The 27541-nt window shown below is 43.3% G+C and overlaps 1 protein-coding gene across 10 annotated transcripts in view; it reads right to left on the bottom strand.

The window, feature by feature from the left end:
- Positions 1 to 27541, bottom strand: part of ATF2 (activating transcription factor 2) — a 306861-nt gene that overhangs the window by 90886 nt on the left and 188434 nt on the right. For all 10 annotated transcript variants that reach the window (XM_029605838.1, XM_029605830.1, XM_029605831.1 and 7 more), the window contains one exon: positions 9702 to 9788. In XM_029605838.1, the coding sequence (XP_029461698.1) occupies positions 9702 to 9788 (87 nt within the window). The remainder of the gene's footprint in view (positions 1 to 9701; positions 9789 to 27541) is intronic.

Here is a 27541-nt window from a genome sequence, read left to right on the forward strand (position 1 = left end):
TTCAAGAATCTATGAGATCAAAGTTCCGTGCCAGGTTCCTTCGGATGGTGTCACCCATGTGTGAGAACTGACATCCTGCTTGTCCTTGGAGATGGTTAGCTATTCCTTAAGAGATATAGCTAACTTTTCCCTAGAAATATTGTCAGGCTATAGTGCCTAGTGATGTTTCTGGAGCCACCACTTAAAAGGGGCCACAGGTTCTTGTAAAAGCTCTCCCACCCTCTTTGAAAAATATCACTGATGGTTCATCGGCCCCAAAAGACACATCAATGTGAAGAAGAAGTACCTGTTTTAAAACCCTGCCCCATCCTGCTCCCTTTTTAAAATTCTACTCCCCTAACTCAGGGATAGCCTTCCTCTCCAGTTATGTGGTTGTCTTGAGGAGGCAGGAGTGATCCCTACTTGGTCCTACCCCACTGACATCAGTCTGAAAAATGGCACTGGCTAACCCTAGACTCCCTTTTGCCCATGCAGGGTAAAGGAGCACTCGGGGGTCAAGATAATTCATGCCCTCTCAAGACACCCCCACAAATGTGGTACGCTAGGGGGAGTGTGGATGAATTTTTAAAAAAAGGAACAGGGCTTCAAAATGGGTATTTTTTTTCACATTATTGGGTTGGGATGAGAGATCGAAGCCCACAAACCTGGGACATTTTTCAGAGGGGAGTGAAAGGACTTTTCCAAGGGCTTACATCCCCTTTAAAAGATGGCAGCCCTGAGATGGGGGCATCATTGTGTATTTCCACAGCCACGAATACGAAGTTCTTCTGGCTGCGGCAAAGCAAAGAATGATAACGAAGAAAAGGGTACTTGAGGGTAACCTGCACAGAGTGGCAGTTAGTACCCTTAACCTGAAGGCATGTGGGATTACTACCCATAACCAATTAGCCTTGATGATTTTGACACAACTGCAACATCACTCTCTGTTTTGATGGTGGGGGAGTGAAAAAAGGGCATTGGATTCTGAAAACAGGCAATGCTGGGCCCCGACTTTTATAGTCTGGGGTACTGATACACTGACATTGGAGATAAAACTTCTATGGCCAAGACCAAAAGTAAAGAACATTCAAGTAGCATTGTCTGAAAAGGATGGCTGCTCACCATGCAAAAATGTTGCAGTAATTTTGTTATGGGTTTGACAGAATCTTGGTTTTTGCTTGTAAGTATTACTATCCTTAACACGGAGCAGAAGTTACTACCCTTAACAGTCACATGGGGGTAACCTGCATAGAGCGACAGTTACTATCCCTGGCAAACACTTGGGAATAACCTGCACAGAGTGGCAGTTGCTGCTATGGGAAGCTTGATGGGCAGACTGGATGGACCATTTGGTCTTTAAGTGACAACAATACTATGTATGTGTATGAAAATTCTCGCAGGATTTACTAAACTGTGGTACTGAGATACCACAGTTCAGTAAATACCACAGGAAATAGCTTATTGTAAAATAGCATGAAAATGCAAAATTTACTGTGGGTTAGTAAACAGGCCCTTTTTATTATAATTATTCGATTGACCACCATTCAGTTTATAAACTACCATAGCCATCAACATTAAAAGAAAACAGACAATATATTTCTAGGAATAGTAAACAAAATCTATAAAAAAAAAAAAATTAAAATTAAAAACAAAATAAAATATTTAAAAACATTTCTAAAAACAATAAGTAAACTCAATAAAAAATAAAATAAAATAAAATTAAGATAAAATAAAAGGTAAAATAAAAAAATTAAACCAACATTACAAATCAGACATTACAAAATGGTTTCACCTTGGTTAGGGCGAAAGAAGATCAGAGGTCCACTGGGTTTAAGTCTTTAGGAGATATTAGACTACACAAGCATAATGTGGGTATTTATCAACCAATATTGCATTTGTTGAAAAATCTGCTGCCAAACAGTCTGAAATCAAATATCAACAAATACTCTGTATTTGTTGACACTATGCAAAGAAATATTTTTGGAATTATAATTAATGCATTTGATTTACTTTATGATTTAATTTTTACTTGATCAAAACACGTGCTTATTTTGGGTTTTATAAAAACAATATTCAGCGATGGAGCTGAATATCCAGCTACCTTGTATCAGATATTCAATGGTGCAAACACACCGCTGAATATCCTCGGCTATCTGAAAGTTACCTGGTTAAAGTTACTTCGGCTAACTTAAGACTGCTTTCTGGCAGACCTAAAAAGTTATCCAGCTATATCAGCTGGAAATCGGTGTTTATTGGGCTAACAGCCAGATAGCTGGCCCTGCCCTAGAAAGCCCCTACTCTACAACTGACATAGCCAAGAAAGTTCAGTACTTAGCCAAATCATTTTCAATACGGACTCTATATAAAGTATGCTTTTAATTGCTCCTCTAAGCTGGCACACTGTAGATCTCTACAAAAATACAACTCTTGATTTCTACAACAAAAATTAGTATGTTAAGAAAATAAATATATAATTACACATTATCAGTCAATTAAATGACATGGGCAGTGCAGGTTTCTAGTAGTCTCACTGATTTTACTGGGAATGCCTGCATCATCTAAAAAACTGGTACCATATCTGTAAATATTAAAATAATAAAAAATCAATACTATTGTCCAAAAGATACTCCTGGGGGAATTCTGCACACAAAAACTTAAAATTCTGCAAACTTTATATTGGTTAAAATAACAGAATTTACATGACAGTCTTTAAGTAATTACATTTTAAATTAATACAGAAAAAGTTATTTCTTAGCGATGCAGAATTTTAAATATTTTGAGCAGAATTTCCCTAGAAATTCACTGTAAAATGGAGAAATTACTTACCGGATAATTTTGTTTTCCTTAGTGTAGACAGGTGGACTCAGGACCAGTGGGTATAGTGTACTCCTGATAGCAGCTGGAGAAGGATCAGATTTCAATCTGACGTCAGCCCTAGTACATATACCCCTGCAGGAAGTGCAGCTCTTCAGTATTCTCCTCAAAAAGCAATTGTGGATATATGTATGACTGAATAATTTGAATAACTTGATTAACTTTATAACTTGTATAACTTGATTAATTTGAACTGGTTGAATTGGTTATAGCTGGAGACTGCCAGTGCCCTCAACCGAGAAACGTCGACACCCGGTAGGATGGGTGTCCTAGTTGGAGGAAAGCATGGCTTACCTGTGAATCTCGGGGATGACATTCGAGAATTCTATGAATAACGGCAGCCGTGGGTGGGATGCTGAGTCCATCTGTCTACATTAAGGAAAACGAAATTATCAGGTAAGTCATTTCTCCATTTCTTAGTGTGTAGCAGATGGACTCAGGACTAATGGATGTATAAAAGCTACTCCCGAACCGGGTGGGAGGCTGCCCGTGGCCCACTTGCAAATGCTGTTTCCTCTCAAGCCTGAACATCCAGGCGGTAAAACCTGGAGAAGGTGTGGATGGAGGACCATGTCGCCGCCCAACAGATCTCGGCAGGTGACAGCATTTTGGTTTCTGCCCAGGACACCCTCTGGGCTCTAGTGGAATGGGCCTTGACTTGTAAAGGAGATGGCTTGCCTGCTTCTACGTAGGCCGCCTTGATGACTTCTTTGATCCAGCGGGCTATGGTTGCTCGAGAGGCCGCTTCCCCTTGCTTTTTCCTGTTGTGAAGGACGAATAGATGGTCCGTCTTTCGTACGGATTCCGACCTTTCCAGGTATCGGACTAGGAGTATGCCGACTTTGAGATGGCATAGACTGCGAGACTCTTCCGAATTCTTAATCTCATCTAGCGATGGTAGAGAGATGATTTGGTTGAGATGGAAGTGAGAAACCACTTTGGGGAGGAAGGACGGAACCGTGCGTAACTGGATGGTTCCCGGGGTGAGTCTGAGGAATGGTTCCCGGCAGGACAGTGCTTGTAACTCGGAGATACAACAGGCCGAACAGACTGCCACCAGGAAGGCTGTTTTCAATGTTAATAGTCGGAAGGACAGGCCGCGAAGAGGTCTGAAGTAGGCTCCTGCTAAGAAATCTAGGACCAGGTGGTTGAGGTTCCAAAGAGGCACTGGCCACTTTAGGGGTGGTCGGATCTGCTTGACTCCTTTCAGAAAGTGGGAGACATCCAGGTGAGAGGCTATGCTGCCGCTCTCGTTCTTGGTTCTGTAGCATGACAATGCGGCCACCTGTCATGCTACGGTGGCCGCATTGATGGAGTTGAGAGACAATCCCTTCTGTAATCCGTTCTGCAGGAATTCCAAAATCGCAGGAATTTTGACTGAGCGTGGAACAATGTCGCGGTCCTCACACCAGGTTTCGAATACTCTCCAAATCCTTATGCATGTTAGGGATGTGGAGAACTTGCGTGCTCGGAGCAGGGTGTCAATTACTGCCCCCGAGTATCCACTCTTCCTCAGGCGAGTCCTCTCAATGGCTAGACCGTAAGAGAGAATAGAGCTGGATCCTCGTCGAGGATCGGTCCTTGTTGGAACAGGTCTCTGTGTGGAGGTAGCGGGAGGGGGCTCCCTGTCAGAAGCCTTTGCATGTCTGCGTACCACAGTCTTCTTGGCCAGCCCGGGGTCTTTAGAAGTACTGGTCCCCTGTGGTGTTTTATCTTGTGGATGATTACGCCCAATAGGGGCCACGGTGGGAAGGCGTATAATAGTCTCCTGTGGCCAGGTCTGTACCAGGGTATCGATTCCCTGGGACTGGGGTTCCCACCTGCGGCTGAAGAAACTGGGCACTTGGGCGTTAGACCAGTTTGCCAGGAGGTCCATGGTTGGTGTTCCCTAATGGTTTACTATCAATTGGAATGCTGTTGTCGACAGCCTCCATTCTCCTGGGACTAGACTTTCTCTGCTGAGGTAATCCGCAGTGACGTTGTCTTTCCCCGTGATGTGGACGGCTGAAATCTCTTGAAGGTTCGCTTCCGCCCATGACATTAGGGGGTCTATTTATTTATTTATTTATTTAAATTAATTTATATACCGGAGGTTCCTGTATAATATACATATCACCCCGGTTCACAAAGAACAGTAACTATCGCTACAAATAGCGGTTTACATAGAACAGAATAAAAGAAGTTTTACATTGAACAAAAACAAAGTAATAAGTTTTACATTGAAGTCAGCATGTGTAAATTTCTGATTAACAAAGGAAGAAAAAAATAGATCTGAATAACTCGTTGTGGGCTTGAAAAGAGACATTTCCAGAGACACCTGTTGGCTTCTGGTTCCTCCCTGACGGTTGATGTAGGCCACTGTTGTGGCGTTGTCCGACATTACTCTGACTGATTTGTCTCGGAGTCTGTGACCGAACTGTAGGCAGGTTAGTCTGACTGCCCGGGCTTCTAGGCGATTGATGTTCCACCCCACCTCTTCTTTGTTCCATTGCCCCTGGGCAGTTAGCTCCTGGAAGTGTGCTCCCCATCCTCAAAGGCTGGCATCTGTGGTGAGCAGGATCCAAGTTGGTGAGGATAGTCTCACTCCCTGGCTCAGATGGCCTTCTTGTAGCCACCATCTTAGTTGGGTCCGAACTTTGTCCGGGAGCTGAAGACGTACGGTATAGTTCTGGGACAGTGGATTCCATCGTGATAGTAGTGAGCGCTGTAGGGGTCTCATGTGAGCTCTTGCCCATGGCACTACTTCCAGTGTGGATGCCATAAGGCCGAAGCTCGCTCAACAGGGTTCGCAACTGGGTCATTAGTTTTGATCTCCTTGTCGGTGTCAGGATGACCTTGTCTTGTTTGGTGTTGAACCGGACTCCCAAGTATTCTAGAGATTGGGAGGGCTGCAGACAGCTCTTGTTTGTGTTGACCAACCCAAGGCTCTCCAGGGGAGTTTTGACTCTGTTGGTCGCCTGGTGGCTTTCCTCTGGGGATTTCGCCCTGATCAGCCAATCATCTAGATAAGGGTGTACGAGGATTCCTTCCTTCCTCAGTGTTGCTACCACCATGATCTTGGTGAATGTCTGGGGTGCTGTGGCTAGCCTGAATGGTAGTGCCCGGAACTGGTAGTGACGGTCCAGGATCGTGAAGCATAGAAAACACTGATGCTCTTGATGGATCGGAATGTGTAGGTAGGCTTCTGACAGATCCAGGGATGTAAGGAACTCTCCCCCGGTTGTATCGCCCTTATTACCGAGCGTAGGGTTTCCATGCGGAAGCAAGGAATCTTCAGGTGGCGGTTGACCAACTTGAAGTCCAGGATGGGCCTGAACGTTCCTTCTTTCTTGGGAATGATAAAATAGATGGAATAAATGTCCAGTATTTATTTGTTGTACGGGCACCGGTGTTATAACCTCCAAGGCTAGCAATCTGGTCAGTGTAACTTCCACTGCCATCCTCTTGGAAGGGTCGTGGCAGGGGGATTTCACAAACTTGTCCAGAGGGAGGTGGTGGAAATCCAGGTAATAGCCCTCTCGAATGATGGCTAGGACCCACTTGTCCAAAGTTATCTCGACCCATCTTTGGTAGAATAGGGCAAGCCTGCCCCCTATGGCTTCTTCCTTTGGACGGGTCGGCTGATTTTCATTGTGGGGTGCGACTGGGGCCTGGGCCCGAGCTGGCTCCCCTTTTGTTGTGCTTGTTCCGATAGGACTGGCTGCTGCCTGTGGGGTGAGCCGCTTGATATGTGCTTCTGTATGGGTTGAAGCGCTGTGATCCTCTGCCCCTGGATGTTCGGGGGAAGAGTCGCTGGTTTCTCTTATTCCTGTCCTCCGGTGCCGCAGCAGTGGGGATTTGCCCCATTTGTTGGCTAGTTTCTCTAATTTGCTTCCAAACAGGAGGGTTTCCTTGAAGGGCATCCCTGTGAGTCTCGTTTTGGAAGATCCGTCGGCCAACCAGCTTCGGAGCCAGAGTTGTCTTCTGGCTGCCACGGCTGATGACACTCCTCTAGCTGCTGAGCGCACCAGATCTGAAGCGGCATCCGTGAGGAATGATATTGCTGGTTGCAGGGCTTCCCCAGGAGTGTTGTTCCTGGTCTGTGATAAGCAGGCGCATGTCACCACAGCACAGCAGGCCACGATCTGTAGAGACGTAGCGGAGACGTCAAAAGACTGTTTGAGGATGGATTCCAGACGTCTGTCTTGAGCATCCTTGAGTGCTGCTCCACCCTCCACTTGGATAGTAGTGCGCTTTGAAACCGCACAGACCATGGCATCCACTTTCGGACATGCCAGGAGATCTTTGGCAGCTGGGTCCAGAGGGTACATGGTTGCCAGAGCACGCACCCCTTTGAACGTAGTCTCTGGGGCATCCCATTTCAGGTCAATCAGCTGCTGGACGGCTCGTAATAGCGGGAAATGACGGGAGGTCTGACGAAGTCCCTCTAGTAGGGGATTCGTCTTAGGTTCCCCGGAGGCACTTGCGCCCGGGATAGTAAGCTCTTTCAAGCTGTGTGTGACCAGGTCTGGAAGCTCGTCCTTGTGAAGAAGCGCCTCATGGTTCGGTGGGGCTCTGTCCCCGGAGGGAGTTCCCCTTCCAGGGGTTCTGATTCCACATTTGAGTTGTCCGTGTCCCTGAAGGTGGGGCTTCTGGGCGGTGGAATCACTTCCCTGGGCATAGAGGGTCCCGGGATGTTGAGGTCCGCTGGTGGAGGTTGTGTCCATATTATCGGAGGCCCCGGTTTGCATGTGATGAGGTATGCAGGCCTTTGAAGAATTCCACCCAGGAGATAGATGCTGGGTCTAAATTAAAAGGCGCTGTGTCCCTGGGGAGCCCCATTTGAGGGAGGGTCCCGTTGGGGGACGCTAGGTCTGGCGTGCTGTTCGAGAAGCTGGAACCCGGCACCGGCTGGGGAGGGCCATGAGCTGGATCCCCCAGGGCCTCCTTGCACTGTATACACAGGGCCGTGGCCTCCTCATGCTGTGCAGCTCTAATGTGGCATGCTGGGCAAAGGCCCTGAGCCTTGAGCTTCTTTTCCAGTGATGCCATGGCTTATGTGCGTAAAATACAGTTATGTGCTCCGGTGCGTCGAAGTTGTGCGTGTAGGATTGGTACGCGCTCAGGGAGATGTGCGCGCTGTTGTGCGCACAGATTGAAGTTATGCGCCCGGCACAGTAAGCGTGTGGCTAGCGCGTCACTTGTGCACATGGTACTTGGGTGTGCGACGTTGTGCGCACGGCTTGCCTCTGTGCGCATGGATCGGGACGGCGGACAGGGCGGAGAACAGATCAAAATGGTGACGGCGACCATGCGGACAATATGGCGACCACCTGAGGGTCTCCATGTGGGAGGACCCTCTGATCTGACCAGGGTCTAGCCCTGCTAGGGCACATCAACCCGGTGGCACTGGTCCCGGATGGCGACCTGTGCGACTCCTCGAGCTTTGGAGACCAGAGACTTTTAAATAGATTTCTACCTTACCTTGTCTCAGCGCTTCCCGGTCTCGTTCCGGGTAGTCTCCAGCTGCGGGGGAAGAGGGAAAATACCTTCACCGCTGTGCTCGAAGTTGCACCCGCTGCCTCTCAGCCTCACCCGATGTCGGGGGCTAGGTCCCCGCCGAGGGTCGGCCGCCGGACCAAGGCTTACCTCCGAGGGATCACGGAAATCACCTCGGGAATTATCAACTGGGGGAGGTACCCAATGGGTGTCACCGCAGGAGAGCGGGGCTCATCTGAGAGGTAAGATTTCTTCTTGTTTTGGTTTTCTTTGCTAAATTACTCTAATGCTGTGCTAGCGTGCATAGAGTCCCGAACTGCTACGTAGACGGAAAATACTGAAGAGCTGCACTTCCTGCAGGGGTATATGTACTAGGGCTGACGTCAGATTGAAATCTGATCCTTCTCCAACTGCTATCAGGAGTACACTATACCCATTGGTCCTGAGTCCATCTGCTACACGCTAGGAAAGTGTCCCTTCCACTCGCTCTCCCTACTCCCCTGGCCACTTTGCCTTCTCAGGTCCCAACTCCTCCACCTACCAGTATCTCTCCCCTCCGCCTCTAGGCTCAAACTCTTCCACTCTATTGCCAGTCCCAGAGTTTGACACCCCATTCTCAGTACTGCCGCTCCCTCTCTCACATACGTGCTCCCTCTCTCTAGTACACATACACACACCCTCAATACAGGTTGCCTCACTCTCTCGCATATATACATCTCTTCATACAGGGTCCCTTCTCTCTTGCATACACACCTACACAAGCTCCCATTCTCTCTCACACATACATCCTCACACAGGCTACCTATGTCTCTCTCTCATGCAGCCCTTCACACAGGCTCTGTCTCACACATACACAATCCCTTCACGCAGGCTAGCACCCTCACATACATAGGAGCTCCCAATCTCTCACACACATACACACTCCTTCACAATTTCTTCATATAGGCTCCCTCTCTCTGGCACCCACACTCAAGCATCCCCCCATTCTCTCACCTCCCATGCTCCCTCCCCTTTCTCACACCCCTCTCCCTCTCCTCTCTCACATACACATTCACTCTCTCTGGGGCCTTCACCGTCGCCGCGAGTGGAGCACGTCCCGCGGCACACGGGAGCCTTCATCTTCGCGCGCTCCGTTCGTGGCATGCTGGGGTCTCCTCTGTCATTTTCTACGCAGAATTTGGCAATTCTGCGTAGAAATTCCCCCCATGCACCCCAAAAGGTTGGAAATTCCCCCCTGCACAGAATTTGGCAATTCTGTGCAGGGGGGAATTCTGCGCAGAATTCTCCCAGGACTAAAAAGATGCCATTACACACACTTTCCTTCCATATAGCTAAAAGAATAAAAGGCATAGAAACTGTATAGTACTTACCATTTTAGCCTCAGACTGCACAGGTTGTGGAGAAGGTGGCCCTGGAATTCCTGGGATAGTAGGCAGCACGGTGACGGGTCTACCAAGCTGTCATAAAAAAAAAAAAAAAAAAGACCACCTCAAAAACAGTAGTCAAGTTGTTTAACATATTGGTAAATTACACTTAAGGTCCGAACAGCTTTTTATCCATGAAATTGTATCTGACCTAGTGTTTCTGGGATTTATTTTTTAGTTTCTTTTTCATCTTTATTTTGTATGATATATATTTTATTGTTTTTATTTTTGTTTGTTTTGGTAATCTTTTTTTTTTTTTATTTTTTTAATTTTTAATTTTCAGATTTTACATTTATTACATGCATTATTCTCAAGAAACACGGTAATAATACCCCAAATAGTTTACAAATCACAAATTATACTAATATATATAATACAAGAGTATATTAACCTAAATATAAGCATTAGGGGGGCAAGTAAATTTAGGAGCGATGAAAGAAAAAGATAAACATTACTATAAGTAATCGATAGGTACAGGCAGTATCTTCATTTTAAACCGATCCATCGACTGGGGTACTATGTGCGTGGCCGGTCAGAAAATCCCTAAGCTGTTCAGGTTCAAAAAATACAAAGTTATTGTTTAAATATCTAACACAACACTTATTAGGGTATTTTAGTACATAACGGGCACCTAAACTTTGTACCCTTTCTCTCATCTTAAGAAATTCTTTTCTACGGTTTTGTGTTAGTTTAACAACATCAGGGTATATCCATATTTTTGCGCCATAAAACAGGGCTTGCCTAAACTTAAGAAACATTTTCAAAATATGATTGCGGTCTGAGATAAAGGCAAACGAGACCAACATGGCCTTCCTCTCTTTAACTTCCGAATCTATAGATAATTCTAAAAGTTCAGATATGTTCAAGGAATCTCTCTGTTCTTCTTCCGCTCCAGTTCCTCTTTGTGGTAGGTAAAATACTTTTGTGCAAACCGGTAAATGTGCTTCAGGTATTTTCAGAATCTGGATCATATATGACTTAAACATCTCATATGGAGAGATTTTCCTAATAACCGGAAAGTTTATTACACGTAGATTCAGAATTCTTAGTGTATTTTCCATTTTTTCCATCGCCAAATCAGTTTTAATTATTTCTTGTTGTAGCTGTTCCACTTTAGTTATTCTTTCTTCATGATTTTCAAATTTAAGGTTATAAGTCCCAATCAAATTATTATTTATCACTGTTTGGTTTTTGGTTTCCACAATTGTATTAGCCAGTGACTTTAATGTTGACTCTATTGCCTTCAACGCTGACCAAACATTTTCCAATGAAATCTTTTCAGGTTGGCTCAAATTTATATCTATAGTCTCTGGGTCTGGCCGGACACTTCTCACTCCCCAGTCGGATCCCTTCTGCAATTCAGTTTTAAGCTGAATCGGGCTCCGCACTGCCAAGGAGCCTTTCCTCTGCACAAGATTATTCACTCTAGAATCTGATGTACTTACAGCTGCCGCGACCACCTCTCCTTCTCTCTCGGCTGCGATTTCCACCACATTCGCTTCCTCAGGCTCAGAACTGCCTGAGGCGCTTGCTGGAACCAAAGAGCTTCCCCTCTTGTGCAGGGATCACGGGTCTAGCCGGTTCGCCTGGGCTCAGAGTAGTAGCCGGGGTCAGAGGGGACGGTGTTCGCTCCTCTACCATCCCCCCAGCGACCAGCCCTGTCGGCATTCTTACTGCTGCATCGAAGAAGCCTTCTATCCGAGTCTGGAAAGGGTCTGCTTCGGGTAAGCTTGTTGTTGCTTCCCTAACTTTCCCCTTCCACTTTGTGTGGGGCATATTTGTCGTCGAAAACGGCAGCAAAAATTACGAGGAAAAAGGCTATAGGGATCCGACTCGGAGAGCTCACCTCCTCGGCGTCCTATCTGGCAGCCATCTTGCCCCCTTGTTTTGATAATCTTATATTTTTGTTTAATTATGTATTACTGTAAACTGCTTATCTTGGTTGTCTTTATAGGCAGAATATAAGAACTTTTAATAAATAATAAATAAATTGTGCATTTTGGCTTGATAATTGATTCATATTAATTAGAGATATCAGAGGATGGAAAAGGGAGAAGGGTGGGATAGGGAATGAATGTGGCTTGGGGCAGAGTCAGCATACCACAGTCTGTGATGACAATGACAGGCAGACATGTGGCTGTTTCATCTACAAAAAAAAAACCCAACCCTGTATTCTCTCAACAAAAAAACTAAAGTAAAATATTGTATTTTTGTGTTTAACTTAGTTAATTTGGATAGACCATTTTTCCCAGATACCAAAGCGATTAACTAATTATTTGATACCCAGTAAAAATAAAACACGCATTACAAAGTAAACATAATAAAACAAGCCAATTACATTTAAGAAGCAAGAAAAAAAATATGGCAATAAATAAATCTAAAGTACTATTTAAGTATAAACATAAATTGGTAAAAAAATACAGTAAAAAGCTACACTGGCAAATAATCCAATAAAATAAAAAAGGAGCAAGGAAAATTCAAACAATAAAAGATAATAAACATTACTTTTAATTATGAATGCAAAGACATAGTCAACACTGGCTTGACAATACAAACAATAAATTAATTCTACATCTCAAAAACTTGAGAAAAAAAATGTACTATAATTCTTTTACGAAATCTATGGAGATTTTTTTTTGTCTAAGCTCATACAAAAGTGAATTCCTTATGACTGAAGCAGAATAAAAATGATATGGCATGTAATTTTCAGCCTTATAGAAGGGGATGTATAGAAACACAGAAATGTGATAGCAGAGAGACTATACGGCTATCTGGTCTGCCCATTCACACTAATTTAGCTTTACAGTTCCTACCACTCCCTCAGAAATCCCCTGCACTTATCCCATGCTTTCTTGAATTCAGATGCTGTTCTAGTCTCCATCATCTCCAATGGGCAATTGTTCCATGCATCCACTACTCTCTCTGTAAAGAATTATCATCTTAGATTACTCCTGCGTCTACATTCTCACTCTTATCCCACGATCCCTCATTCTAGAGCCTTCTTTCCTCCATCATGAGCATGGAAACCTTGGAGTAAATCCATTTGGGATGATCGAACAGTTCAAATGGGTTTGTAAGGCAAAAACAAATCAGAGAGATACTTAGGATTACCCTTGTGAAGGCATTGTAACACCAGCATAAAAATCTTAAATTTAGTTCTGCATACAAAGGTCAACCAATAGAGTTCAATCAATAAGGGAGTTAGGATCAAATTTATTGGCATCCACACAAAGTAATCTTGCCGCAGTATTTGGAAGAAGTTGGAGATGTTTAATAGAAGTAGCAGTATGACCCTGGAATAAGGCTTTACCATAATTTAAACAGTGGTTCTTAATCTTGAGCTCAGGAGACAATCACAGGGGTTCCACCAGAAAGGAGGTGAAATCAGTCTGCTGAAAAAAAGGGCAGAATGACTTCACCTCCAAGGAGCTCTGCACTAAGGCTACTGCTACCTAATCTCCCTGCCCGATTCCTTGCCAAAGAGATGAAGATGGCAGCCTCAAGAAGTCCAAACTAGCAAAGGGAAGAGTATAGCTGATTGCCACCATGAACAGACTGAAAGTGCATCAAAAGGAAAGGGGGGTGGGTGTGCTGCCACCAGCACCATCTACAGCCACTACTCTACACTACCAAAGACAGTATCAAGCAGGGTGCTGAGCATCTCTGGCCACTAGTACATGTGTTCTGATGGCCCTGCTGGCCTGACAATGAGGGAGAAAAGCTTCACTGAGGGAGTACTTTGACCTTGATGGGGGGGAGGGGGGAGGGAGAAGGGGGCCAAAAGGGGAAGATGTCAGGAGGCAAAGCACTTAGGAAGGGGCCACAAGGAGAGAGGAAGGTAGGCACATTGTAAGATGCCATAAGGGGGTGCAGTACTCACGAAGGGGCCATGGAGGATGGGCAAGAGAGAGAGAGAAAGGGGCTCAGGAGGGAAAGAAGTCAGGAAGGGGCCAAAGGAAGGAGAGGACAGAAAGGAAGACCCATGGGAAGGGGAAAGGATGAGTACTCAGGAAAGAGCCATTGGGAGAGGGCAGGAGGGAGAGCACTCAGGAAGGGGCTACGGGGGAAGCACTCATGAAGGGGCTGTGGGGTGGAGGGAAACACAGCAGGAAGGAAGGTAGTGTTTATATTAGATAATATTCTTTAGTTAATATTAAGTTTTATATATTACAAATGTTTCTGGAATGCATATTTGTTATTACACTAATCAGTATTCTGTGACATTTAATTGCATATAAAAATTAAAGTAAAGCATGTGGGGGTCCAAAAGGTTTCTGGAGACTGAAAAGGGACGCATGCACCCCAAAAGGTTGGAAAACTCCTGATCTAAATGATTTAAAAGTAGGGAACGGAGCAATGTCTGCAGAACTTTCCTCTCTAATGAAGGGTGTAAATCACATTAGTTGCCAGAGGAAGAAAAAGGACTAATGAAGAAATATGATTCTGCATGGTGAGTTTAGAGTCTATCTTCATTCCCAAGGAGGCCACATATCCTTGGGGACTATGGTTATACCGGAAATAGATGGAAAAATGGATAACAAGCAGTTTGCTCTACTAATCCAGAGAAACACCAACTTTACTGTGTTTATATTCTTTTGTAGGCTTAACCCAGTCATACTGCATTAGTAATATACTCCTCATATGTTCTCTAAGGTCAGCCTTCCTAAAACTAGGCTTTATCATAAACCTCATCAATCAAGCACATTTATTTGGAATCCATGAGATTATTCAGGATAAGAAGCCTAAAGAAGACAGATAGTTACTTTCTTGCCTCCCTGTCGATAAGGTTTCCACTCATGTTGCACTGAATAATTTTCAGATCCCTGTCATTAATGAAGTTGTAATTAGGAATTCAATTTGACATGGCCCTTACATTATGCCCACAAATTAAAAATGTGGTCAAGGCTTGTTACTTTAAGCTTCGTCTTTTGTGCAACATCAGACATTATGCCCACAAATTAAAAATGTGGTCAAGGCTTGTTACTTTAAGCTTCGTCTTTTGTGCAACATCAGACCTTTTAAAATGGTGGTTCAAGCTCTTGTCATTTCTTCAATTGATTATTGCAATTCTTTATACTTAAGGCCTCTCACAGTCCTCATTATGTGCTCTTCAACTTATTAAAAATGCAGCTGCCAGCCTAATTTCTGGGATTCCAAGCACAGAGTACATTACTCCTATTCATTACAAACTTTTCTGGCTCCCAGTTGTATGGCAAGTTAAGTTTAAAATTCTTACTCTTGCTTTCAAAGCAAATAATGGCGTGGCTCTCCATTGTTTAACTCATTTAAAAAAATAAAACACCTATGTTGTAAACTTCATTCATCTTTTAGGAAGTTGCTGTATGATCCCTCTTTTAAATTAGTGAGATTATCAGTCATGTGAGCAAATGTTCAGCACTGCCAGTCCAATTCTTTGGAATGGGCTTTCTGAACTGCTAAATAACGAAATCTCTTTACTACAATTTAGAAAGCAGCTCTTAAGACATTTTTATTTAGTCAGGTTTTTTCATGATGTAAATATTTAACAATCTATTCTGTTCAGTTTTATAAAGGAAAGTTCTGTGATATTAAAGGACTGTTCATAGCAAAGCATTTCAAAGTGGGCCCTATTTACGATTTTATGTAAAACTGCAGATGTTGATTTGCTGACAAGTGTTAAATAAAGCAAAATGCTTACCTTGTAATAGGTGTCTATCCCAGGACAGCAGGATGTAGTCCTCACATATGGGTGACGTCACTGAATGGGCTCCGTTCAGTGACGTCACCCATATTTGAGGACTAGCATCCTGCTTGTCCTGGGATAACATTTAATGTTTTATTTTAACCATCTTGAATGGTAACAGCTTGTAAGCTGACCCTCACCAATAAAGAATAACTGTGTTTTTGTAACAATGAAACATGCTTAGTGGTTATCAGTTATTAACAAAAAGTTCGCTTGTCTTTTGAATTTTTGTATGTCATTTTATTCTGCTTTGTTATATTCTTGGTGAATGTAAAGTCTATAATCCACCTAGAGCATAAGATAGTGAGGACTATACTTTTAAATAAATACATTTAATATAACTGCTGGAAGTTATTTATACATGATGTCAGTTGAATTTTACCTTCTTTAAAATGATTTATTATTGTGATAATTTGTTTCAATATATATAATTCTACCATGATTAAATGAATTTTAAATCAACAGAGTTTAATTCTAGTAGTCATAGTGGACCTGGAAAAAACTGGAGTCTTAATAGGTTGCAATATCTTTTAAGATCACACAGGTCCCTTCATCAGATGTGGAAAACCTAGGTTCCCAGCCAGGCCGAGGCTAGGGAGGCAGTAAAGTCCTTGGAAGGCAGAAGTTTCAGCCACTGTTCAATGGCAAAACCTAGAGGCAAGATTTAGAATCCACATTTGCAGATGAAGTCTTGTTTTTTGGCTCCTGGCTAGGTACTGTCACAGCAATAAAGATCAAAATCACAGAGCATATAGAAAGACATGGTTTAATGGAACACAGTCAACATGAATTTACCCAAGGGAAGTATGGCCTCACAAATCTGCTTCATTTTTTTTGACGGGGTTAATAAACATCTGAATAAAAGTGAACCGGTAAATGGATTTTCAGAAGGCGTTTGTCAAAGTCCCACATGAGAAGCTTTTAAAAAAACTAAAAAGTCATGGGTTAGGAGGTGATATACTTTTGTGGATTACAAACTGGTTAAAAGACAGGAAACAGAGAGTAGGATTAAATGAATGGTCAATTTTCTCAGTGGAAAAGGGTAGTGGAGTGCCTCAGGGATCTGTACTTGGACCGATGCTTTTCAATATATTTATAAATGATCTGGAAAGGAATACAACGAGTGAGGTTATCAAATTTGTAGATGATACAAAATTATTCAGAGTAGTTAAATCACAAGCAGATTGTGATACTTTGCAGGAGGACCTTGCAAGATTGCAAGACTGGGCATCCAAATGGCAAATGAAATTTAATGTGGACAAGTGCAAGGTGTTGTATATAGGGAAAAATAACCTTGCTGTAGTTTAGGTTCCATATTAGGAACTACCACCCAGGAAAAAGATCTAGGCATCATAGTGGATAATACTTTGAAATCGTCAGCTCAGTGTGCTGCAGCAGCCAAAAAATCAAACAAGTGTTAGGAATTATTAAGAAGGGAATGGTTAATAAAACAGAAAATGTCATAATGCCTCTGTATCGCTCCGTGGTGAGATCACACCTTGAATAATGTATACAATTCTGGTCGTCGCATCTCAAAAAAGATATAGTTGTAATGGAGAAGGTACAGAGAAGGGCGACCAAAGTGATAAAGGGGCTGGAACAGCTCCCCTATGAGGAAAGGCTGAAGAGGTTAGGGCTGGTCAGCTTGGAGGAGACACGGCTGAGGGGGGATATGATAGAGGTCTTTAAAATAATGAGAGGTCTTGAACGAGTAGATGTGAATTGGTTATTTACATTTTTGGATAGTAGCAAATTTAAGACTAATCGGAGAAAATTCTTTTTCACCCAACGCACAATAAAGCTCTGGAATTTGTTACCAGAGGATGTGGTTAGTGCAGTTAGTATAGCTGGGTTCAAAAAAGGTTTGGATAAGTTCTTGGAGGAGAAGTCCATTAACGGCTATTAATCAAGTTTACTTAGGGAATAGCCACTGCTATTAATTGCATCAGTAGCATGGGATTTTCTTAGTGTTTGGGTAATTGCCAGGTTCTTGTGGCCTGGTTTGGCCTCTGTTGGAAACAGGATGCTGGGCTTGATGGACCCTTGGTCTGACCAAGCATGGCAATTTCTTATGTTCTTAAGGGCGACCAAAATGATAAATGGGATGGAATGATTCCCCTATGAAGAAAGGCTAAACAGGTTAGGACTTTTCATTTAGAGAAGAGATGGCTGAGGGGAGATATGATAGATGTTTATAAAATAATGAGTGGAATGGAATGTTAATCAGTTATATACTCTTTCAAAAAGTACAAAGACTAGGGGACACAGAATAAGAACATAAGAACATAAGAAAATGCCATACTGGGTCAGACCAAGGGTCCATCAAGCCCAGCATCCTGTTTCCAACGGTGGCTAATCCAGGCCATAAGAACCTGGCAAGTACCCAAAAACTAAGTCTATTCCATGTTACCATTGCTAATGGCAGTGGCTAATAGCAGGTAATGGACTTCTCCTCCAAGAACTTATCCAATCCTTTTTTAAACACCGCTATACTAACTGAACTAACCACATCCTCTGGCAACAAATTCCAGAGTTTAATTGTGCGTTGAGTAAAAAAGAACTTTCTCCAATTAGTTTTAAATGTGTCCCATGCTAACTTCATGGAGTGCCCCCTAGTCTATTATCTGAAAGAGTAAATAACCGATTCACATCTACCCGTTCTAGACCTCTCATGATTTTAAACACCTCTATCATATCCCCCCTCAGTCATCTCTTCTCCAAGCTGAAAAGTCCTAACCTCTTTAGTCTTTCCTCATAGGGGAGTTGTTCCATTCCCCTTATCATTTTGGTAGCCCTTCTCTGTACCTTCTCCATCGCAACTATATCTTTTTTGAGATGCGGCGACCAGAATTGTACACAGTATTCAAGGTGCGGTCTCACCATGGAGCGATACAGAGGCATTATGACATTTTCTGTTTTATTCACCATTCCCTTTCTAATAATTCCCAACATTCTGTTTGCTTTTTTGACTGCCGCAGCACACTGTACCGACGATTTCAATGTGTTATCCACTATGACACCTAGATCTCTTTCTTGAAGTTACTAAAACTATTAAGAGAATTTTTTTTTATTCAATGATTAATTAAGCTCTGGAATTTATTGCCAGAGGATGTTGTGAAAGCTATTAGTGAAGCTGCATTTAAAAATGGTTTGGACAAATTCCTAGAGGAAAAGTCCATGAACCAACAAAGTTGGAGATGCAGATATCTACTGCTTACTCTTGGGATAAGCAGCTTGGAATCTATCTACCTTTTGGGATCCTGCCAGACAATGGTGACCTGGATTGGCTACTGTTGGAAACAGGTAACTCTTCTTGATGGACCCTTGGTCTGACCCAATATGGCAAGTCTTGATCTCATTTTTACGAATTCTAGCATAGCCACCACCGATACCCCTACCTGCACTCCAGTCCTGGTCTGACCACACCCTCATAAACACCACCCTCTCTATAATGAAACCAACACCACCACCACCCCCCCACGCACTCTTTCCAATTTCGCAAACCCTGCTCCAGAGAAGACCTTATCGCATCATGCTCTGACATCTTAAACAAGATTGACCTCACTAACCCAGAATCAGCTATCTCATCTTGGAACGACACCACCAAAGACATTGCAGACAAAATCTGCCCACTAAAAACAATAAATGCAAAGCCTTCCCACGGCAATAAAAAAAAGGATGGTTCACACCAGAACTCAAGAAACTCAAAAACAACCTGATAATTAAGGAAAGAAAATGGAGAAAGCATCCATCCCCCTCTTTACTCGCATCATACAAAACTTCCATGTATGAATACAGGACTACCATGCTAAAAACAAAAATCGATTTCCACGCACGCAAAATACACAACTATCAGTACAACTCCAAGGCCCTATTCACTCTGATATCAAACCTAACTGTACCTTCCCCCACACACACAGCCCATCTTTAGACTCCAAAAGCAAATGTGTCAACCTAGCCTCCTTCTTCCATAACAAAGTCACCAAACTGACAGCAAATTTTCCTCCTGATATGGACTTCACCATGACCCTCCCACTCCGACATCACTGCCAACCTTGAACACCTTGAAACCACATCAGCTTTTGAAATTGAATCCCTATTAAAGAAAATCAAACCCTCCACACACCCCCTAGACAACATCCCCACCAAAATGCTACAAACCATCCCCAAAACAATAGCCTCAACTTTTGCAGAGATTATCAATTGTTCCATCACACATGGTGTAGTTCCCTCCTCCCTCAAGCAAGCAATTGTGAAACTCATCCTAAAAAAACCTAATCTCGACCCATTGGAACTATCGCCCAATCTCAAACTTACCTCTATTAGCCAAAATCACTGAAAAGGTAGTCAACCTCCGCCTCACTGAATACCTTGAATACTGTGTACAATTCTGGTCGCCGCATCTCAAAAAAGATATAATTGCGATGGAGAAGGTACAGAGAAGGGCTACCAAAATGATAAAGAGAATGGAACAACTCCCCTATGAGGAAAGACTAAAGAGGTTAGGACTTTTCAGCTTGGAGAAGAGACGACTGAGGGGGGATATGATAGAGGTGTTTAAAATCATGAGAGTTCTAGAACGGGTAGATGTGAATCGGTTATTTACTCTTTCGGATGGTAGAAAGACTAGGGGGCACTCCATGAAGTTAGCATGGGGCACATTTAAAACTAATCGGAGAAAGTTCTTTTTTACTCAACGCACAATTAAACTCTGGAATTTGTTGCCAGAGAATGTGGTTCCTGCAGTTAGTATAGCTGTGTTTAAAAAAGGATTGGATAAGTTCTTGGAGGAGAAGTCCATTACCTGCTATTAAGTTCACTTGGAGAGTGGCCGCTGCCATTGGCAATGGTTGCATGGAGTGGACTTGGTTTTTGGGTGCTTGCCAGGTTCTTGTGGCCTGGATTGGCCACTGTAGGGGGCGGGATGCTGGGCTTGATGGACCCTTGGTCTGACCCAGTATGGCATTTTCTTATGTTCTTATGTACCTAGACACATACAACATTCTACCCCCATCTCAGTTTGGTTTCCATACATTTTTCAGTACAGAAACACTCCTATTGTCCCTCACAGACACCATTCTCAAAGGCATGGATAATGGTCAAGCCTTCCTCCTAGCGATGCTTGACATCTCCTCTGCCTTCGACACAGTCAGTCACAAGATCTTCCTAAACAACCTCGCCAACATAGACATATCTGGAACTGCCCTTCGTTGGTTCAAATCATACCTTGAAAACAGACATTTCAAGGTCAAATTAAGCAACAGCGAATCTGACCCCATTAAACTTACCCGTGGTGTACCCCAAGGCTCTCTCTTCCACCCTCTTCAATATCTACCCTCTGCCACCTCTTAACCAACTTAGGCATCTTTCACTTTATATACGCGGACGATGTCCAAATTATTATCCTCATCACTGATTCACTAGACAATTCAATAAGAGTCTTGAACAAATGCATCAACTCAATCAACCACCTCCTATCTAACCTCAATTTGGCACTCAACACCAACAAAACTGAACTCCTTATTTCCCACAATCCCACTTCACATTACCCCTCCCAACCCCCCTCACCCAATAAGTACGCAACCTGGGTGTTAATATTGACAACCAGATGAACCTTAAAGCATTCATAAAATCAACTTTAAAGGAATGCTATTTTAAACTTCATGTGTTAAAGAAAATTAGGCCTCTCCTACATGCCCATGATTTTCGCACCGTTCTTCAAACCTTAATCTTCGCCAAAATAGACTACTGTAATTCTCTCCTACTAGGCCTCCTCGCCTCCACCATCAAACCTCTCCAGTTATTACAGAATACCACTGCCAGAATACTTACCAATACCCGGAGAAAAGACCACATCACACCCATCCTAAGAGACCTACACTGGCTCCCGATCTCATCTAGAATTCTTTACAAAACACTCTCCCTTATACACAAAACCTTACACAACCAGAACATCACCTGGCTAAATAACTCTTTCCACTTCAATACCTCCAACAGGCCAACCAGATCTGCCTATAAAGGAACCCTTCACATCCCCTCCCCTAAAACTACATAACGAACCTCCACTAGGGACAGAGCACTCTCAATAGCAGGACCCATCAACTGGAACTCTATGCCTCCCGACCTATGCATTGAACCCTGCACACACAAATTTAAAATAAATACCTACCATTACCCCCAGCCACCTATGCTCTACTTTAAAGTTATTAACTGCATCTGAACATGCCTTGTCACCAAGCATTATTCTTTTACACATATTTTATTTCAACAGCCGTCTACTCGCTAGTTTTAATGATTTATCCCGCACTTTAAGCATGCCTGTTACCAAAATACTTAACCAAACATTGTATATAGTGTACATTACATATATGCCTATATCCACAATTATGTTCGCTCTGCATATAATGTTATGCACCTTTCTCTAGTTTCAATTATATATACCACACTCGAAACATGCCTTATCACCAAATTTTTATCCAAACATTTATATAGTACCCAATATATATATAAACTTATATCAACAGTTTTGTTCGCTCTGCATTTAGTTATTCACCTTTCTCTGTTTGCCATGTAACCAAATTGTTCAATGTATTTTCTCTATCATTATTATACGTTCTATGTAAACCGATATGATGTGAATACGGTTATCACTATATAAAAACACTTAAATAAAATAAATAAGTCTTATGTCCTTAAGATCTTTTTTCTTGTTCATAAAATAATCAATTTGAAGGCACTACCAGGGATGAATCTATATTACATCTTTATAATCCCTCCAGAACACTGAGACCATCCCAAAGAGGACTCCTGAATGTGCCTTCTGTCCAGCATATACATCATTCTGAGATGCATGAGCACATTTTTCCATAGCAGGCCTTACACTTTGGAACTTGTTGCCTGTGGAGATGCAAATGAAATTGTTTAAAAAGGCACTAAAGACATATCTGTTCCAGATGGTGTTTGCCGATGTAACTTAGAGCCTGATTCGTAAGAGGATGCTGCAGACTTAGTACAATACGGTTGTTTACATTTTTAACTGTTTTTATTCTGATTATGGGTGTCGTTTGTAAGCCACCTAGAGCAGTGGACATAGACAGCCTGGAAATGTTTTAAAATAAATATATGTCTCACTGATAACTAGAAAAAATGATTTTAGCATTACATTTTTAAGAAATGCCATCCTGATGGGTTCAAATGGAGACCTGCACATGGCCCAAAGGACCAAAGAGAGATCCCACAAAACAATGGACTTTCAAAGAGGCTGTAAAGATGCTTTATGCCTTTAAAAAATATGTGAAACATCCATGTGAACCACCAAGGATATACCTCTGGAGTAGGTAATAGCTGACACCTGTACATTCAAGGAGTTCAGGCCAGGTCCCTTCTGAAGACCGCTTTGCAAGAACAACAGAATCAATGGCACTGGAGCTTTAAAATGAGAAATCCTCACATCTAAGAAACAAAAACTTTCCAGACACAGATAAAAACTAAGGACGTGTATTTCTTACTTGTCTATAACAGAGTGGTCACCACCTCTTCTGAACAGACTCTGCTCCTCAGCTTTCTCCTTTCAATAGCCAAGTCACAAGACAATGGGAAGGCAGATCCTCCACTTTGAGTCTCATAGACCAGCATAGCAGGGGTGCCTGGAACAATCTGGCACCATAAAGGACCACCTGACCCCATTTTGGGTACTTGCCAGGTTCTTGTGGCCTGGATTGGCCACTGTTGGAAACAGGATGCTGGGCTTGATGGACCCTTGGTCTGACCCAGTATGGCATTTTCTTATTAATTTTCTATTCCTTGAGCAACTCTACCTATCAGGGCTTAATTTGTAGACAGAAAGGAACTGTGGAGGGTGTGAGATGAGGTGGGGTCAGGGCCAGCTGCGAACTCTCTCACACACACATATACACGAGTCAAAACCATGTGGCTGCCGTTGTCTCAGGGTAAGCAGCTCCAACATTTTCTGTTCCTCTCTGCTTCCTCCAAGGGCTGGGTGGCCATAAATGACCTATGCAACTATTGTTCTGTTTCCTGAGGGGGGATATGATAGAGGTGTTTAAAATCATGAGAGGTCTAGAACGGGTAGATGTGAATCGGTTATTTACTCTTTCGGATAGTAGAAAGACTAGGGGGCACTTCATGAAGTTAGCATGGGGCACATTTAAAACTAATCGGAGAAAGTTCTTTTTTACTCAACGCACAATTAAACTCTGGAATTTGTTGCCAGAGAATGTGGTTCGTGCAGTTAGTATAGCTGTGTTTAAAAAAGGATTGGATAAGTTCTTGGAGGAGAAGTCCATTACCTGCTATTAAGTTCACTTAGAGAATAGCCACTGCCATTAGCAATGGTTACATGGAATAGACTTAGTTTTTGGGTACTTGCCAGGTTCTTATGGCCTGGATTGGCCACTGTTGGAAACAGGATGCTGGGCTTGATGGACCCTTGGTCTGACCCAGTATGGCATTTTCTTATGTTCTTATGTTCTCAGGGGAACCAGAACAGATATATACTGCTACTTCTGCTCTGCTTTCTCGGGTCCCAGAAAAAAGGTGGCAGAATGCTATTCTGGTTTGTTCTGCCAGAAATTAAGCCTTTGACAATAGATACAAAAAGGGGCTGAATTAGCATAAGTTTGAAAGTTATGAGCAGTACCGCCATTCATCAAGACCAGGACTGAAGCCTTGATAATTGGCTTTACTACTCACAACCTTCAAACATTTGCTAATTCAAACTTTGTCTGTTCATTGCTAAGCAGTGTCTGCTTCAGTATCACCCCTTCTCCTTCTGTTCCCTGCAATACAGGAGGAAAAGTGTGTGTGTGTATATAAGAGTGTATGTGTTTGGGGGGGGGGGGGGAAAGAGAGCCTAGATTAGGGAGCAAATTGGCTGTTCACTTCTCTGTGTGCTTCAGACTCAGCCCCTCTCCTTCTCTTTCCTTCAGGCTGCCTGGAGAGGAAGGGCTGGAGCAGAACACCCCTGCTGCTCTACTACTTAAGCCTGAAAAGAAGTGCCGGAACTGCATTCCACCCTGTTCCCCACAAATTAAGCCTGCTTTCTATCACTGGCCATGGTACAAGTGCTTAGTAGGAGGTTCTCTTTATAAGCTGTTTATAAATGATTGAAAAAAAAAAATCCGGAAGAAGCCGATGAAGCCAATGCTGAGAGAGAGCATTCACTCCTGAGGATGCTGGTTCCTTCCTGAAAACATATGACTTTGGAATTTCTCTCTGTAGTCATGAGATTCCAGCTTTCATTCCACCTGTGTATTATCAAAGCAAAGGCTGAGTCTGCTAGCTACCACTCCCCCAGGCCTGATAACTGTTATGGTTAATGGTGTTTGGGTGGATCCTTGGACACTGTGGCAGCTGACCCCGCCCACGGGGGGCAGTCCCGTGAGGGACCACGGTGTCAGGCTAGACTCCGGACAGAAACACAGATTTGAATCTTTTATTAAACAGTGTGAATGACCACCAGAGGTGGCAGTAGTGGTTGTAGAGCTCGGCTGGGCACGTCTCACACAGAATGCTGGAACAGCGGATCCTAGGCAAGGCAGTGCTGTAGTGGAAAGAGACAGAGTTATGAGCACACAATAAGATTAACATTCAGAGTCCCAATGTAGAAATAGGAGAAGCTCCGAGACAGGGAGAGCAGGCCCTCGAGGAGCGAGTACCTGATCCCTTAGAGCAGAGAGACTCGGTAGCGTTGTACTCACTTAGCAGTAACAGAGATTCCACTAGACGAGAGATCTGGCACCGGAGCGGAGAGCAGGCCCTCGAGGAGCGAGTACCTGATTCCAGTGAAGCAGTACTGTGGAGAGAGATGGTTTCTGTACTCACTGATGGTAACTGTAAGTTAGTTCTTCCAAGTAGAAGGGTAGAGGTTGCAGGCAGCGACACAGGGAACATGGGCCCTCCAGGAGCGAATACCGGTTTCCTGATAGCACCTGAAGAAGGAAAGAGGCCCCTGAGGAGCAGGTACCCAGTTAGAGACCCCGAAGGGTAATAAGAGTTCCAGATAACGCTGGAGTGGCAGAGTAGCTTAGGAACGGAGAGCGAATCCCATCCGTATGAATCCTGTTGCTAACTCAACGAGCTAGCAAATACTGTAGGCAGATATACCCGGAGGACGTGAGGTCAGAACAGGGGGACGCCCCTGAGGTTTGCGCCAATGTAGAGTTAAAGATGAGGGCGGCGTGCGCGCGCGTTCCTAGAGGTACCTTGAAGGAGAATGGCAGGAGGCAGCACCAAAGCCTGTCCGAGGACACCGGAGAGAACGGCAAGCAGACGCCGTGGCGGCCATCAGTCCAAGGTGAGCAGGAGAAGCAGAGAGTAGAGAGAGGTAGGCGGGGCAAAGCCGTCAAAAGACCGATGGACGCAACAATAACTCAAAAAATCTGCCTGAATATTCTCTTCCCCAGTGATGTGAGAGGCTGAGATTGCATTATGATCACTAGTGCTTAGCAGCCACACCACAGTAACTCCTTGAACCAGGTCATGCATTCCACTGAGGCTTAGATCTAAAGTAATTGCCCACTTCATTGGACCATCTGCTTCATGAAACAGTCATTTATGGCATCTAGAACCTGCACCTCTCTAGCATGTCCTGATGAGATATTGACCCAATCAATTCTAGGGTAACTGAGACCTTCCATTATTATTTTTTTACTAAATTTATTTTCCTAATTTCAGCTAGCATTTCAGTTTGTTTCTTCATCTTGGTCAGGTATATAGTAATATACACACACTGCTATACTGTTATCCATCACACATGGAATTTCTATCGATAAGGATGCCCAGATACATTTTGTTTCCTGCAGGAACTTTATGATGCTTGATGGTGTAGTCTGAGTCAGGGATTTGTACTCTGGCATGTGCCTATGGCTTTAAGAAGTTGAAGTTTCTATAGGATTAGTATCCCAGTGCTTTGCCTATATCCTTTCTCTCGTCATGTGTCTTGGGCCTCGAGTTAAGTTGGATGAGAACAATGCCTACCTTACTCTGTTTAAGCTCCCTAAAGCAACCTTCCTTTATTCCCTTCAGCAACTTTAATAAAATCATCAAATCATCAATTAGCAGTTTGAATCTTATTTTATTACACAAGGCTATCTACCAAGCTCCCCAGTTACCAACTTTCTAGAGTATAGATCATACCAGTCACTCTAATGAAATACTATTACATAATTTTATTTCTAGTCTCCCTCACAAACCCTAAACACAAGCTTAATTCTTTAACAAAGTCCCACTAAATTTAAGTGCAGAGTTTCTGTAATTTTCAAGAAGCAATCTTATTTTAATCCCTCCATGTTAATTACAGGGATTACGCCCATATACCTTGACTGAATAAAGGACTTTAGTTTTTCCAGATACAAATCACATTTAAAAAGCAAAGATTTAACATCCTGGATTTAAACCTACAAACCTAGGCAATGCCAGTGTTGCCACTTTTTTAGCCTCCACATTATGCGTATTTGTTTACCCAGCATGGGCAATTTTAAATGCTTGGCTTTCACAATAGTCCTGCTACAATTTATAAGTCTTTGCTTAACTTGGTCAAAGCATACAAGTACTTAGTCACAGTGCTGGAGTTTCCTTCTGCGTTTCCTTGGCAGTTTACTTTAAAAAAGGTGAAACCAATTTCCCATATCAAAAGACTCGCTCCACTGTGTGGCACTCTTTTTTCCTGCAAATACTTTAGCAGTGCATTTAAAACAGCCAAAAACCTTCTTGTATTAAAGCAATCTCTAAGCAGTGCTGAGGGAATGGCTCTTCTCTTTTCCCTTTTCCTTTAACCTATTATCAGGCTTTTCTACCCACAAGTTCTCACATAGGGGCGATGGCAATATTATTCGTGGAATCGGGCGCTGAATTTCAGCGCCCACTTTCTTAATGCATTGCATGGCACCCGCAAGGGGGGGGGCGCCAGGCAATACGCAAATTAGGGGGTTATGCTAGCAAGGAGTGCGCGCTAGGGTTGCTAGCGTGATCTTAGCACCTCCTTGCTAAAGCAACCCCGCGGTTTACCAGAGGTCTGATGGTTATGAACACCGACGCAGATATA

This window comes from Rhinatrema bivittatum, chromosome 6 (genome assembly GCF_901001135.1).
Source record: "Rhinatrema bivittatum chromosome 6, aRhiBiv1.1, whole genome shotgun sequence".
NCBI lineage: Eukaryota > Metazoa > Chordata > Amphibia > Gymnophiona > Rhinatrematidae > Rhinatrema > Rhinatrema bivittatum.